This window comes from Cricetulus griseus, chromosome X (assembly GCF_003668045.3).
Source record: "Cricetulus griseus strain 17A/GY chromosome X, alternate assembly CriGri-PICRH-1.0, whole genome shotgun sequence".
Lineage (NCBI taxonomy): Eukaryota > Metazoa > Chordata > Mammalia > Rodentia > Cricetidae > Cricetulus > Cricetulus griseus.
Window position 1 is genome coordinate 115,404,539 of NC_048604.1, and position 17,387 is coordinate 115,421,925.

At 39.6% G+C, this 17,387-nt stretch overlaps 1 protein-coding gene across 1 annotated transcript in view; it reads left to right on the forward strand.

Annotated features, from left to right (window-relative positions):
* LOC100760802 (cytochrome b-245 heavy chain) overlaps positions 1–15,337 on the forward strand; it is a 37,093-nt gene extending 21,756 nt beyond the window's left edge. The window contains exons 8-13 of the mRNA XM_035450036.1: positions 1,746–1,838; positions 4,956–5,209; positions 6,631–6,793; positions 8,093–8,239; positions 11,512–11,636; positions 12,820–15,337. Of these exons, the coding sequence (XP_035305927.1) occupies positions 1,746–1,838; positions 4,956–5,209; positions 6,631–6,793; positions 8,093–8,239; positions 11,512–11,636; positions 12,820–12,946 (909 nt within the window). The 3' untranslated portion in view covers positions 12,947–15,337. The remainder of the gene's footprint in view (positions 1–1,745; positions 1,839–4,955; positions 5,210–6,630; positions 6,794–8,092; positions 8,240–11,511; positions 11,637–12,819) is intronic.
* The last annotated feature ends 2,050 nt before the right edge of the window (positions 15,338–17,387 follow it).

Sequence of the window (17,387 nt, forward strand, 5' to 3'; positions counted from 1 at the left end):
TTGTCTGGGGCTTCTGACTAGTATTATAACTCTTTTCTTAAGCATTGTATAACATAAAGACAAATCTCCTATCCCATTTTCTCCTATTCTCTTGATATGGGAATATTCTTTTACTATGCCCATCACTCTACAACAGCTTAATGCCTTTGAGTATCCTTGCTCATGAATGAAATCAGGCTGATTAAGCAGTGACTTGCCACACTATATTCAGCCATTGATGGAAAGGATAAAAAAAAAACCTTATTATTAGTTCTTTTATGGGTGAGAGAAGTCACAGTTCCTTGATGACAGCTGCAGTGAGTTCTACTTCCCTTGCAGGCAATGGCCACCAAACTACTTCTAGGTTTCTGAGGATATCAAAGGACTTGTCCAAATCTGATGCCATTCAATGTCACTCTACGGTATCACACAGGAAATAGATGGGAAATCTTTAAAGCAACCATCTTATAAAGATGAAGTAGAGCAAAAGAATACTCCTCACCCCTGTTACAGATACTCTTCAGTTTTGGCTAGTGATGTGGATAATCTGAGTACTTTCAATTTTTCCAACAATATAGTATCAAAAATATAGCTTAATAGACTATCGAAACTATAACGTCTTACTTATGGTTTCTAAACCTGTGATCAAACACCAAGACAAAGAGCAAATTGGGGAGGAACTGTTTTATTTCAGCTTGTACCTCTTAGGTCACACTCCGTCCCTGAAGGAACTTAGGGCAAGAACCCGAGGCAGGAACTAATGCAAAGGCCATGGAGGGGTACTGCTTACTGGTTTTCTTTTACTGGCTTGTTCCTCCTGGCTTGCTCAGTCTGCTTTCTTAAAGAAACCATTGCCAACAGTGAGCTGGGCCCTCCCACATCAATCATCAATCAAGAAAATGAATGCCCTACAGACCTGCCCACAGGAAATCTTGATGGAGGCACTTTTTCTCAATTGAGATTCCTCTTCCAGGATAACTAGAGCTTGTGTCAGTTGACAAGAGAAAAACCCAACAAAACCAACCAGGACATATGAGAAACATGCTTTTATTTTCTACTTCAGATTCCATTCTAGAAAATTAAATTTTAGATATTTTAAATTTTTGGTACTTCAAATATTAGATTAGGAATCCAACTGATAGACCTGTTGGGCCTAAATGTTTATATAGAACCTAAAAGTCTATGAAGCGTTTTCTATATTCTGACCAGAGACTTATATAGAAACCTTAGAATCTTCATGTGTGTCCCTTCAGCAAAAGCATTGCATAGCTCCTACAGTCTACCAGAATATTGAAGAAGATGGCTGAAGTCTTCCACAAAATTTGCCATCTTGCAAAAGACTAATTTTAGACTCAATGACTGGGAGATAACAATTGCAATGTTGCATTAAAAATCTCATGTCACTGAAATGAGACAGGTTCATTCTGATACCATCTGGGCTCTGCCGTAGGCTAGTCCAAAGTCAGTTTTGACACTGAGAGGAAATCTCATTCTTGTAGCAAGTTCCTCTTTCGAAGTCTCACACTGTAGATACAGATCCTATAACATATAACCCTAATGTGACTATTTTACTGGCTTTGCAGTTTATCTTAACTTTTGATATTTTCATACATTCTGTTTGATAAAAACATGCTCATCAGTGGTAAATACTTAAACAAGTGTACAGAGGTTAGTCTGGCTTGTAAAATGTTTTCTCACTCTGAATATTTTACTAGCCGTCACCACTCCCTTAACACATCTCATGTTTGTATTTGATGTGATTACAGACTTGGAAATGGATAGTGGGTCCCATGTTCCTGTATCTCTGTGAGAGGCTGGTCCGGTTTTGGCGATCTCAACAGAAGGTGGTCATCACCAAGGTATTTACTGGTGTGGGAATTCTTACTAGCTAAGTGTCACATGGGCAAGTCTCCTCACATTTTCTATATTGTTGATCAAAAAGGTCTCTTAGCCATGTTCTTTTTATTAAACTGAAAACAGAAAGCCTACAGTTTATTTTAATGAGTTTAACTTAGTGCTGAAATGGATTGGCATCTAAGTGGGGACATTATAAAGTATCACTTTCTATGGTAACCTCACACACACATTATGTGTTAGTGAGACAAAAACTTTTAGGTACTCAAAACAACAAGACTCAGACTAAGGAGGTTGAAAGATCTTTCTAGTTCCTCCTTCTATTTTTTATAAGTAATCACAGTGTATTAGTTTCACGTGCATAAACTTCACCATGTCTTTTATCTCCGACCTCCAAGTCTGGAGTGCCTTTTCTCTGTTTTTCTATGTTATGGTTTTCCTTACATAATAAAGAGAGACATATACAATTAGATAGACTCTATCAAATAGATAGATAGGGAAATAGATAGATAGATAGATAGATAGATAGATAGATAGATAGATAGATAGATAGATAGACAAATAGGAAGGTTCCTTGTTGCAGTTTCAGTAAAAACCCAACAAGATTGTTTTGTCAAATAAAATTTATTTCTGATCAATTAACTTCAAAGAGCCTATTATAGGTTATTTTTTGAAAGACACAAAGATTCCTTCTGTCTTCCCACTAGCTTTTTTTTTCAGGTGATATCTATGGAGAGTAATAGTAGAGCTGATTCTGCTGGCATTGGGGGGTTTGCCATCTAGGAACATGCAACTGCTCTCCTTTTATGCTATTTATAGCGATCAACAAATGGGCCTTCCACAATTTTTCCCTTCATAAATAAGACATGACCAAACCCAACAAATAATTTCTCCTTAATGTGTTTCTATGACAAATTTGTTACCTTGTGAAGGAAATGAATGTTCACTTTCTTCTCATGCAAATACAAGAGACAGGGGTTGTCCAAAAAATATTCCAGTGAGAATGCTGTCTACTAGTATATCTTACTTAGTTAAATCCTCTTTGTGCTTATAATAATAAAATTTCAACATGAAAAATTGTTTTTACCAAAAAAGGAAAAAAAATGTTTTTAACACCCAAAATTACAACATGCTAAACAATTTTCAGCATAATTTTCTCTATTCAAAATGATGCTTTCCAATTCCGTATTTCAGAGCAGAGGAAGTTGTTTGCAGCCTTGTCATAGGAGATGCATTTAAATCCAAAGTTTTGAAAATGTTTTACAATGTTTTGGTGGTGCTAGGTGTCAAACTCAAGCATCATATATACTAAGTATGTACTTTGCCACTTAGCTGAAGCCATGATAGTAACTTTTCATAGTAGTAATCCCCACACTTGGGCGGTTCACTCACGGACAGAAAAGGCCAGCAATATCAGTGTGCATTGAGAAGCTGTTGTTCCTGTCCTCCAGAACTTTCACTCCTTTGGTGGCCTTCCCTTTGTCCATACCTGTACCTCTGAAATTCTTCTAGGTATTGAAGGCATCTTTGAAGAGCAGCATGTTCCCTTTATGATTTGTTTTTACTTTGATTTCATTCAGTTAGCTCCTCATAATTGCACATCTTTATAAGCTACAATGTAGAGTTCCCCTGTGTAATCAAGTAAAGTAGTAACACAGCTTCCAACCCATACATACATGATTTCACTGTCGTAAAGATATCCAAAGTCTTGTAGAAGCAGTGACATAGGCAACATATTATTCAGCACCAGACCACCAGGACTTTTTCATCATATCTGACTGCAAGTCAGTACCTACCGATTCTCATGTCTCCTTCCACCCCACTCCCCTTAACCTTTGCTAACTACCCCTTTATACTCAATCTATATTAGCTGAACTTTTTCAAGTCATGGTATGAGTGAGATCATGCTTCATCTGTGTCTGACTTATTTCACTTGTGTCATTCAGGTTCGTGTTGCACATGGCAAGATGTGACCCTTTTAAAGCTGAATAGCCATCTACTGTGCAAATGCAGCACATTTTCCTTATCCAGTCATTGTACAGTTAGGTTGATTCCAGAGCATAGCTGTAGTGCTGAAATAAACTTGGGAGTGAAGATATCTTTTTGACAAGAAAGAATACTTGCTTTCTGGTTCCCTTATTCTGTCCTGTTTTAGAATCATCTATCCATTTACTAGATTTGGATGATTTGAATAGACTTTCTATCGGCAGTTGTATGTATGGACAATAAATATAGTACCTGGCTTGGGGAGAGAGAGATGGTGTCCTCCCTAATTGGGGAGAAATGTGGAAACATTGCATGGAATTGGGCATGTTAAGGTGTGATTCAGGACAAGAACAGACAACACGGATAGCTTCATTTAGGGGATTTTGCCATATTCAGTGAAATCTGTATATTCTGGCTGGATGCCAATGCCCTCTCTCATGGCCAGGAAAGACAGAAAGAACGAACAGGAAGCTTTGTTATTTTCTATTTTTTTCTTGTGCCTTCTTTAGCTTCAGTGAGAGAGAGAGAGGAAAGAGAGACAGAGAGAGAGAGAGAGAGAGTCACAACAGACTGACAATTTCAATTTCCTGCTAAAGTCTGTGAAACAGAACCGAATGCAAAAAAAAAAACATTATTATGACTGTGTTCTCAGGGGCTGTACTCATAATGAAAGTAAAACCAGATGTGTTAACACATTCCCATGATGCCAATAATCAGGAAGTTGAGGTAGGAGAGCATGAGCTCAAGGCCAGCTTTGGCTACATCACTCCTTTCAGACTACCCTGGGCTACATACAGAAACCATGTCTCAAAACAAACAAGAAAAAATGTTAAAATACTAAGATAGAATGAGGAAAAGAGATGGGCTGACCTGGTCCACACTGTGGTTGCAGCTGCAATGTCAGCTGACCCTACAAGGGAATGCTGGAGTTGTCTCAGACTGAAGAGACAAGACTAGGATTTTGTGTCCGTACTTCAGCCCATCATTAATTAGCCAATGGCTACAATTGAGGACAAAGCCCAAATGACTGATGTATCTGTTTCTGTGTTGGTCCTTGAATAAGAGCCACAGGCAGGGCATCTTAATGCAAATGTGTTGTTGACATGTAATTTCCAGGGTCATGTTTTATTCTGCAGGTGGTCACTCACCCTTTTAAAACCATTGAGCTTCAGATGAAGAAGAAGGGATTCAAGATGGAGGTAGGACAGTACATTTTTGTCAAGTGCCCCAAGGTATCCAAGCTGGAATGGCACCCATTCACCCTGACCTCTGCTCCTGAGGAAGACTTTTTTAGCATTCATATCCGTATCGTGGGAGACTGGACAGAAGGGCTATTCAATGCTTGTGGCTGTGATAAGCAAGAGTTCCAAGATGCCTGGAAACTGCCTAAGTGAGTATAGAATGCATATTGCAAATGTGTATGAATTTGCAAGAAATGGTGCTTAATAGTTGTGATTTCCTGCCCTACCATGTGATCTGAGTGACAAAGCACAGTGTTTCAAAGAAAACAGTTATGTGTCTTCCATTGCATGTTGTATGTTTATGCATATGTTCAGGTATCTTAGGTAAACTATAAAGAATTGAGATCAAATATTAGTAATAGCCTCAACTTTCTTTAAATATGTGAAGGGCAAGGCCAAGTCATGTTAACTTTTTCTGAAAAACAAAAAGCATATCAGAGATACTCTTTGACTTCAAATAACATCATTTGTTTGAAAGTATTATTTATTTTGCATCCTTCTCTCCACTTGTCTAACACAGTACTGGGGATTCAGTAGATGCTAAAGAAAAGGTTTTTGAATTGTTCGGTGAATAAATAAGTGGAAAGTGGTGTATCAAATCAACACTGTTATTATATTTTTAAAAAGTCTTACTTAAATGTATAATGCAATTAGGAATTGCAAATTTGGATTGCCCAGTCAGTCGTGGGGCCCATGCCTACAATCCCAGTACTTGGGAAGTGGAAACAGGAGGATCAGGAGTTAAAGGTTTTTCCCTGACAACATAGGAAAAAAAACCAAGGTGCTTTCCATATAGCTCTATGAGTAAGAGAGCTTCTTGTGCAGACCAGATGTCCTGAGTCCAATCCCTGTCCCCCCTGGATCACATGGTTGAAGAAAAGAAACTCCTCAGAGTTGTCCTCTGAACTCATGTGCACACATACAGTAAGAACAATAGCAACAACACCAATAATAGTAATAATAATAACAAAAATCAGATATATTTTGCTATAACAAGAGAAAGATGTGAGCTGGAGAGATGGCTCAGCCATTATGAGCGCTGGCTGTTCTTCCAGAAGACCTGGGGTTGATTCTAAGCACTTACAACTATCTAACACCATCTGGGCCGGGATGGGGGCAACCATCCTTTTCTAGCCTCTATGATCACCAGGTATGCACCTGGTACACAGACACACATGCAGGCAAGACATCCATACACAAACAATAAATAAATCTAAAGAGGGTTTGTGTGTGTGTGTGTGTGTGTGTGTGTGTGTGTGTGTGTGTGTGTGTGTGTGTGTGTGTGTGTGCTGTGTGTGGAGTGGGAAAGAAGAGCATAAAAATGAAAAAAAATGCTCATGGTAAGCTAGCAAAGGTTTTCAGTTAGATAATCATTCATATTCTTATTTTCAATCCCCATGGTGGCATTAAATGACTTACATGAAAGCCATTTTATGAAGGTTCCCCATATAAACACTACCTCAGCAGACTCAACCTAGTGCACATCTCCAATAATAAAGTGCATTCTACTTCCTGTACAGATGAAGAAACACCTACAACTATCTATCTATCCCTTTCCCTTTTCATCCAGGATAGCAGTTGATGGGCCCTTTGGCACAGCCAGTGAAGACGTGTTCAGCTATGAAGTGGTGATGCTAGTGGGAGCAGGGATTGGAGTTACACCTTTTGCCTCCATTCTCAAGTCTGTCTGGTACAAATATTGCAATAATGCTACAAATCTGAGGCTCAAAAAGGTAAGTTCCTCTTATTTTCTGGAGGGCCTGGATTAGATCCCATGCAGAATAGCAAGGCTTTCAGAGCTCAGGGCAAGTGAGGGAAAGATCTGAGTGATTGCAGAGAGACCACAGAGGCAGGCTTCTCCTCCAGGTCAGTTAATGTACTTGTGTATAAACAGACCAATTAGCAAAAGTAATATGCTGTGTTTTTGCAGCAGTATTCTAAGTTCAGCAAATTTGAGAAAATGTCTTTTCTATCATCCTGAGTTATATAACGATATTAGATTATATAATGACATTGACTCTATTTTCAGCTCTTCAGTACTTCTTTTTTAGCAGGATAGGGTGGGAGCCATGGAACATTTTACTTACCTATGGATGCCTTTTGAGGATAAATTCCTTGGGGATTGTTGCAAGTCAATTACTGGATGAGAGGTGTCGTGGTAAACCTCAAAACATTCCAATAACTGTTGAGATAGGTTCTCATAGGGACCTGAGGTTCGCTTCACGTTTCATTCTTTCATTTTACTTTTTTTCTATGTGACAAAGGTATGAGTAAGACTAACTTTTCCCTAGGAACTTGTGAGGGTCTGGCAGTCCCAGGCAGGGAAGATGTCCACTGTGTTGATTCCTTTGGCCATTCTCAGAGCAGATACATAGGAGGCCAGGGATTCTGGGGGAGAAACAGCAGCTAGAAGAGAGACTAGAGAGCCATAAGATAGTGGTTATCTATGTATTAGCTAAACCATCAATTTATTGATTTACTTTTAAATTTTTTTTATTTATGTTTGTGTGCTTGTCTGTGTGTGTGCATGTGTGCGCGCGTGCATGCCAGATTTGTAGAGGAGCTGCTAGAGGCTAGGAGAGTGTGGATGCCCTTAGGCAGGAGTAACAGGCATCTGTGAGCCACTTGACACAGGTGTTGGGAACAGAACTTTCATCCCCTGGAAAAGCAGAGAGCACTCTGACCCACTGAAGCACCTACCTCTCCAGCAGCTCCTCAAAATGATTTGTTTACTCATCTGCCTGCCTGCAAGTTAGAGAAGGGTTAGGTAAATGAGCCTATGAAGTATCCACAGTGTGATAAAGCACACCTGCAATTCCAGCACTTGAGAGGCAGAAATGGGAAGATACCAAGTTTGGAACCAGCCTAGGCTATTTTAAAGACCCTGTCTTGAAACAGTGACAAATATCATCAGAAACTGTTTCTAGGCCTTCTGGACATCATGAAAATGTTTAGAGCATTAGAAACCCATCCTTTAAAGTTGAAAAAGACTACCCCCTGTATAATCTGATTTGTGACCCCTCCTTCTTCAGATCTACTTCTACTGGCTGTGCAGGGACACACATGCCTTTGAGTGGTTTGCAGACCTGCTGCAGCTGCTGGAGACCCAGATGCAGGAAAGGAACAATGCTGACTTCCTCAGCTACAATATCTACCTTACTGGCTGGGATGAGTCTCAGGTGAGGACAAGAATCCAGTTCTTGGGTCCTTCTTAGTGTGTTCAGAGCTCGCTGGCTTCTTTGTATATATTGGTATGTTCTGTACACTGCATTTCCCCATCAAGGACAGCTAATGGATTCAAGTGACCCAGCTTGCTCACACTCACTATCACCATCAGATATTTAGACCATTAAGACTTGATTCCATCCTAGAGCCTTCTAGTAGCTGATGAAAGCAGAAGCAGACACCCACAACTAAACACTGAGCTGAACTCTGGAATCCAGTTGCAGAGAGGGAGGAGTGATGAGCAAAGGGGTCAAGACCAGGCTGGAGAAACCTACAACTGACCTGAATGAGGGGGAGCTCATGGACCCCAGACTGATAGCTGGGAAACCAGCATAGGACTGATCCTGACCCCCTGAATGTGGGTGTTAGTTTGGAGGTCTGGTTAATCTATGGGGCCTCTTGTAGTAGATCAGTATTTATCCCTAGTACACGAATGGACTTTGGGAGCCCACTCCACATAGAGGGATACTCTCTCCTTCTGGACACACAGGGAGGGTCGAGGCCCTGCTCAAAATGATATAACAAACTTTGAAGATCCCCCATGGAAAGCCTCACCGTCTCTGGGGAGCAGAAAGGGGTTGGGATACAGAGTGAGGTGGCAGGGGAGGAGGGGAGGGAGAGGGAACTGGGATTGACATGTAAAACAAGCTTGTTTCTAACTTAAATTTAAAAAAAAGTGAAAAAAGACTTGATTCCAAACTAAAGGGCTTGTGTTGACATTAGAGCACTGTTCCCACCAAGGAGCAGGAATCTCAAAACAGATGGACAAAACTCACCAAATGGTAATGAGGAGAAAAGTCTATACCTCTCTCTTGTACATTAATTTATATGTTATGCATGATTTATGATATAGTCAATGAATGTACATGCAATCAACTCTCCATATACTTGAGGTTCTGCTCTGTATATTCCATCAACCTAATCAAAATATTTGGGAGAAAAGTAACCATACTAAACATATACAGTCTTTTTCTTGTAATTACTCCCTAAACAATACAGTATAACAACTAGTTATAGGATTTACATTGACTGGTGTCAAATCTAGATATGATTTAAAATATGTAAGAGACTTGAGCATTTATGGATTTTAGGTCCTACAACTAATCCTTTCCAGAGTCTGAATTCTGGTCCAGGCATTTGTTGTTTGTTTGTTTGTTTGTTTGTTTTTGTTTTGTTTTTTTTTGAGATAGGGTTTTTCTGTGTAACAGTCCTGGCTGTCCTGGAACTTGCTCTGTAGACCAGGCTGGTCTCGAAACTCACAGAGATCTTCTAGCCTCTGCCTCACGAGTGCTGGGACTAAAGGTGTGTGCCACCACTGCCCAGTCCCCAGGCATGTTTTTAGTGTTTATATCGACTGTCTAATTTTATTTGTCAAATGTATTGCCTAATTAGAGTCAAAAGCCTAGAACTGAAAAGGTTATTTGCATAAAGGCATCCAAAAAGTACATGGCAGCCTGACTGCTCCAGAGCCTGCATTCAGCCAACTCCCAGAAATTTGTGATTATAAATCAACACACACACACACACACACACACACACACACACACACACACACACACACATTATATATATATAATGAAGAACAACTTTAATGTATATTATATATGCAAGTGAATATGTGTGATGAAAATACTTGGAGACTACCAAACTTCTTCAACTGAATGCAATATAGTTTCTCACAAGGAACACAAATTTAAGAAATGCTGTATGAAGCCTCATTAGAGCCTATAATGGTTAGTTTTAAGTGTCAGTCTGGAAAGGTAATCTCAATGGAGTAAATATTTAGATCAAATTGGCCTAGAGGTATATCTGTGGGGGATTGTCTTAGTTGCTAATTGATGTGGGACTATTCAGTCCATCATAGGTGGCACCATTCCCCGGGGAAGGGGCCCCTGAACTGTATAGGATAGGAGAAAGCTAGATAGAAGCAGAAAGCAAGCAGAATGGGTGCACTTATTTCTTTCTGCCCTTGACTGTGGATATGACTAGCTGGTTCCAGTTCTTTCCACCTTGCCTCTCCACAAGGATTATCTGTAATCTGGAATTGTGAGCCAAATTAACCCCTTTTCACCTAAGTAGATTTTATCCTACTTTGTGACAGCAACAAGAATAGAAACTAGGACACATCCCCTGTAGTATGAATTTGCTTTTCTTCAAGGGCAATAACATCCTTGAAGGCCAATGCAGAACTTTTGAGTCAACCAAGGAGGAAATAGTTAATGGTTTAGCCTTGCAGTCAGCTAAAACATGATCCATGTGACCTTGAGGTCAGGCTGTGTCTAAGACAGGAAGGAATAATAGGTAACTGCATTTACTGTCATTAGTTTACCTTTTAGCTTTCGTAGCTTAGGACAAGGAGAGAAGAGTTCATTGTGTTACTGCCATCAGTTTCCCTTGGGTTCCATAGCTGTTCAAAGTCCCGGTTGTTGGTTCATCTTGAACTCGCCATGAGTCACAAGCAGCTGCAGGTCTAGATCATTTACAGAAAGGTCTGGGCTGATTTCTTTTTGTTACAACAATGGAAGGCCAACACTAGAAAATGAATTACAAGCAGCTGGAAGATTTCCTGTCAATAGCATTTGAAATTCATCTTCTTTTAAATGCCCCCCACACTAACTGGGCCAGCATTGAAGGTCTGTAGTAAGCACCTGCCTCTAGGGGCAGGGCTTATGTAATGTATGAAGGTCACATTTCATTCGGGGGACAGTTATTCTCATTTTGTCTCATCTTTGTATTTTATTTCCTTTTCTCTTTTACCTCGAGTTTAGGTTGGCCTTACTTGGATTGTAAAAGAGGATTTTTTCTCTTTAATGCAGGGGGAGTCTTTCTTCAAGTGATGTCTCCCTTACACCTGAACTTTTACAAAGCTTTTTACAAAGGCAACTTCTGTAAAGGGAGTTACTGACCATTGACTATGCCATTGTCTCATAAAGAACTGAACTCACTTATTGCTGTCCATATGTCTAGCATAGTATCTGGATAACAAATGGGTATAGAAGATCCTTTCATTCCCTTTCTTCCTGAATAGCACCCCTTACCATCATAACCAGTATATGCGTGTGTGCATCTCTCTCTCTCTCTCTCTCTCTCTCTCTCTCTCTCTCTCTCTCTCTCTCTCTCTCTGTGTGTGTGTGTGTGTGTGTGTGTGTGTGTGTGTGTGTGTGGAGTTCAATTTGATTTGTGAAATGTGTGTTTCTTTATCCTGAACATATATCGTTTGTTACAGGCCAATCACTTTGCTGTACACCATGATGAGGAGAAAGATGTGATCACTGGCTTAAAACAAAAGACTCAGTATGGAAGGCCCAACTGGGATAATGAGTTCAAGACAATTGCAAGTCAACACCCTAAGTAAGGAGTCCTCCACTGAAGTGTTCTTGAAGCTGTGGTCTGTCTAAAGCAGCAGTCCCTGAGCACTGACCATACTTTATAGTCTAAAAGTTAGCATTAACACTTCCGTAATATGGTAATGCAGTTGAGTTCTTCCCCAACAGATGACTGATGTCTCTGACTTTAAGAAAGAATCTTTAAATCATAGCAAAATTACATGGAGAGTAATTTTCTCAACATCCTAATCCAAGCTGCACCATAGCATTTCTTTATTTCAGTTGCCCAAATTTCACTAGTACATATGTTTAAGTAGTGAGTACAGCTAGCTTATGCTTATTATTAAGAATACTGTGCCTTCACTTTCAGTTCAAGTGTCTGAGTCAAATCATAAGTTGACAGATGACACAAGTTTCTTTGTGTTGTCACTACAGTTTTGTCCATTGTGAAACCTTGAGGAAATTCCCCTGTCTCCTAGAACACACAAAAAACACATGAGCTTACCATAAATATATCTTTTCGAGTAGATGTGGCAAACACTTTGAATTGCCGTTGCAACAAGACATTGTGATCTTCAAATGTGTTGAGCTGCATGCATAGCTATTCTGAGATGCATGTGGTCCATTAGCCCCAGGTTAGATACACCTGCTTTATTTGAACCATGCTTTCTATACTTTGATGAACACATAAATTACCTGTCTATGGTTTTATGTGCATATTCTGATTCATTAGGTATGAAGTGGGCCCAGGAACCTGCATTATTAAAATATGATGCTTTTTAAGTGGCATGGGGCCACATTTTGAAAAGCAAGGATTTCAACTGTAAGACTTCAAGGGATGAAGCTGCTATCTGAGTTGGGATATCCAATGAGGGTTTGTTACTGATTGTCAAATACTAGAAAGATGGGAGGGGGTGGAGTCCTACAGGAAAGTACACTGTAGCTTCACATGTTAGCCATGATATCTTTGTGATAGAAATTTCCAAAAACTGTGCTTGGATTTCATTTTCTGGGGCTGTCATCCACTTTTGAGTTTTCCAGCTTTCCCTACAATCAGGGGTAAGCTCAATCCTTGTGAGTAATATGAACATTTTTGTCATTTGTCAAAAAATAGGAATAGAAGGGGCTCTACTTAATAGGAAATTAACCCACCTCCTTTGTTGTCCAACTAATGCCAAAGGCTGAAATCTTCTTTTCTTTCTCAATAGCACCAGAATAGGAGTTTTCCTCTGTGGCCCTGAAGCCTTGGCTGAAACCCTCAGCAAACAGAGCATCTCCAACTCGGAGTCTGGCCCTCGTGGAGTACATTTCATATTCAACAAGGAAAACTTCTAACTCAGCTCTTTCATGAAGAAATAAGTGTATGCTGCCAAATGCCCCAATATTGCTTGTTGACTGTATGAGCTCCATCCTCTGAAGAAAGAAGGAAGAAAGGCAACTATAATGACAAAGCCCCCCCCAAAAGAATTGCAAATGTTGTTTGCTAGTGATAGGTCACATTTGAATGGAGCTTCATGGCTTTCACATCACTCTTAGAAACATCTCATGTTGCTTTATTTCATCTTTTCCTCTGCATGCCAGAAGAGGGGAAGGCAAGAATTGTCTGGGGCTCGTTTTAGGATAAACATTAGGAGCTCTAGTAATTTCATCACTTTCCCTCAGATTCAAAAGCTGAAACCAGTTCTATGCCACCTGACTCCATGTGTGGTGATCTTTTCATATTTAATACCAGGCCATCTCAAGAATCAGATTTTATACCCTCCCCAAACAGGAGAGCTAATCAAAGAGTAGCTCATCATTCTTCATTTTTGTTTCATCTTTAACACTAGCATTATCCAAAAGGAGAGTGATTTTTTATGGAGGAGATAATAATGGTGACAGGATTGTCATGGAAGTATATTCCAGTTTACCAGCACAACAGCCTAATTGGGTCAGAGATTATTCCTACAAAGGAACAGTAGACTGGAGTTAAGGTGGCACTCTGCATTTAGCATGGTGCTTGGCAGAGTGGGTGTTCAAGTTCATCTTATTGAATAAATGAACAAATGAATGCAAACATTTAGAGCTATACAATGTCAGAGTGGAATTAATTTGATGCCAGAGACAAAATTACACTTCTGTTACTTTTACAGACCAGAGGATCCTGATTCCCCTGGTGGGTAGAGAGCAGGATATGAACCAGTAGGATAACCTGGCCTAGTGTATTCATCCTATTGATATTTGGAGGCAAGAGGGATGAATTCAGAGACCTAAGCTGCTATGATTATGCTGGCTATAAACCCATAAGATGGGAAAGAAAAACATATCTGTTTACTGCCAGAAATGGTCAGTTCTAGCCAACCCTTGTGGATTTTGCACTGATTCTAGCAAACGTTTTTGTGATAATACATATCCTGTTTAGAATCCATTTATTCTTTTTTTTGCTTAGACACTCACACAATTAGACCTATGTGTATAGATAATAACTTGTTTTTACTACAGCATTTTCATCACCACCATTACCAGCATTGCCATCTTCCTGAAATATAAATCCTCAAAACTGTAATCCTGAAATAGTGAAATCACACCCAATATTTTAATGGGTAGCTAGACACACTATAAGAGCAAGACACAGCCTAAATCACTGCTAGAGTAGTAACAAGTTCTTTACAAAATCTACTGACATTTCTGGGAACTAAAAACAGCTATGATTGCCCCACCACCAGGAATACAAATATTTACAACTATTCAGCTTTGGAAATGAGGAAGAAAAAGCAGAGGGAAGGGCAGATGCCTTGTTGCAGAGAAAGGAAAATATGGAGACAACAGAAGGGAAAATAAAGTGCGACACTCAAAAGGGAAAGGGTGGGGGAGGGGTCTCGCAGTGTTCTGTTTCACCCTCCAGTTCTGTTTTGTATGTATTGCATGTGATTTGAGGGAGGCATGCAGACTCATCTTGTTCTGACTTCAGATGGTGTTGAATCTTTTCAATTCTGGTCACAAATTTTGATGTTATGTGGACATGTTGAAGGGACTAGATGAAGCAAGAGCTCAGATGTCCCTTATGTTACTTCTACACCCTTATTCTGCCACCATCCTTAGAGCACTAAAGGTTGCTTCTGGCAAATAAGGCCTTCCTAGATGTGCACATGACACCACAAAAAATGCTCCCCCTGGAGAAAGGTCTGGTTTCTTCATGTTGCACTCTAGGCATGAGTCCATTCATTCAACATGCATTTGTTTTGTATAATTCATACGAGTAAGACACTGTGTGCATAGTTGCAATTATTTGTAGCAAATTTTGAGTTAGAGGGAGACCTCAGTTACACAGAATTTGAACATATGTTTCTAACAAAGTGGTATTAAATAGTGTCTCTCTGTTTGTTACTCCAAGAATGTTTCTCCAATTTTCTATAGATACCAACACAGTTCCCAAAACAGAGATCTATCTACCCTGTGTTATTTTGGCTCTGAGATGGAAAATGAGTGCAATGTGCTTCTTGTTTGAGAACTTCCTTCTTTTTCCTCCCAAGCTCCCAGCCCCCAGCTCCCAGCTGCCAGCATAGCTCTTTCCGCATTTATTTCTTAGAATGTAGTAGCAGATATTTCGGTATATATTTAGCAAAAAATATCAAATGAGAAAATAAGGCGACACATGCTTTTCTTAGTTTTCTTGCTTTTGTAATATTGTGTTTATGGAATTGGAATACATGCTGTCACTGTATATAAATGGCTTCGGGAAGATGATCTGGGCATAACTTTTAGAAATAGCTATTAAAGTTTGTTTAGATGTTGAAATAGGTAAGCTTCCCCTGAGTCTGTGTTACTGAACTTACTATTAGAGGGTGAATCAGCTAGCAGTCGTCCCATCTCTTCGAAAGAGTGTTGTTCTAATGAGTTCATCAGTTACAGCCCTCACTGGAGCTGTGAACACATGTTTGGTGATGTTATCCTGGGTGGAAAGTACATCACCTAAGGCAGATGGTGCTAATACAAATAGCCAACATTTGTTGTGCACCTACTACTATTCCAAGCATTTTACATATACCTCAGGTACCCCTTAGCAATATCACAAAGTTCACATTTTAATCTTAATCTTGTTGATAAGAAAACTATCCAAGGAAAGATAATTAGCAAGGGTCCTACAGTTAATGGATAGATATACCAGTGATACATCCACATTTTTTAGCAATAGGGTCCATGTTTCTTTCACTGGCAGATTAAATAAGGTTTGTGGAGCCAAAATACACGCTGAGAATGGTTGGGTCATGGTGGTAGTGAAGACCAAGTCTGTTGGTATGTCAATGGAAAAAAATTGGATCCATGTTAATTTTTACTTTTTTTTTTTTGCTTTTCAAGACAGGGTTTCTCTGTGGCTTTGGAGGCTGTCCTGGAACTAGCTCTTGTAGACTAGGCTGGTCTCGAACTCACAGAGATCCACCTGCCTCTGCCTCCCGAGTGCTGGGATTAAAGGCGTGCACCACCAACGCCTGGCTTAAAGATGAATTTTATAAAGAAGTGAAAAGCCAGGTATTCTTATGCACACATGCAATCCCAGCATTCAGAAGGCTGAGTCAGTATTATGAAGTCAAGGCCAGTTTGACCTATACATCCAGATCCCATTTTAACCCCTCCCCAACAAACAAGAATTACTTTTCTTGAAGAAAGGAATGCTCTAGCAATCCAATTTAAATTTAGTTTATATATATTATTTATAAATATTTATGCCTTTCAGAGAATAGCCAGCCATTGGTTGAAGGGTGTGTGTGTGTGTGTGTGTGTGTGTGTGTGTGTGTGTGTGTAAGTGTGTGTGTGTTTTGTGTGCAATAAATTTTCGTGAGGAAGAAGTGAAATTATAAAATGACAGGATTTCTCAACTTTAAGTGCTGTTCTGCAGAACAAAAAATGCTGACAGTGGCTAGGCAATTTGACCACTGGTAGTTTCTAAATTGTGGAAAAATGATCAACCAGTTAAGCATGGCTTAATTGTTATATCCTTTTGTGTGTTGTGTTGTTGAATGAGGACTTGATAGTCTACACAAGCTGAATGGTCTGGCTCAGAGTTACTAAAAATAGATCATCAATAACAAAGAAAATATAAGATTTCAAGTTGTACAAAAAAAAAAACCAAACCCAATCCCCAAATGACTGTTCCAGGGCTAAAGGGAAGTACTAGGAATGGCAATGTAGGAGAAGAAGCCACTGTGAGTTAATTTTGGGGATTTTACACTGAGAACTAACAACAAAACAGTTGTGCTGGTCTTATTTTGGGGGAAAGCCCCAAACATTATATTCTGAAACGTGATCTTCAGAGAAGATTGCACAAATTTAGCAAACCTGATTTATATTAAAATGTCAAGTTCAAAATATCTCCATAAATCCTACAATCACATTAGAATATTGAATAATCAGGGTTTTTTCCATTCTGTTAGATCACTTGATTGCTAAGCATCACTTCCTCCTTTTAGTTAGGCAATTCCCACTTGAGTAACAATATAATTGCTAGCCCAAAAGCTAAACTTTACTCTGCAGAAGCAGATGGGGACAAGCCAAGTTATAAGAATAAATCACCCATCTTTCCCAAAGAGTGTAGATCAGATTTCAGTTTGCGCTTGTGTTGGTTGATAAGAAAAAAAAATATTATCTGATCCCCTCTAACTGATTATGGATTGTGTCTCTGTTGGCTAAAAGCCACCATGGTACTCTATTGACATGGAAGTTAATCCCTACCTGGTGTGTAAAGGTCAGCAGAGCTAGCTGATCCTCCTGTTTTTCAGTGGCGAGCTCTGCATCGGCC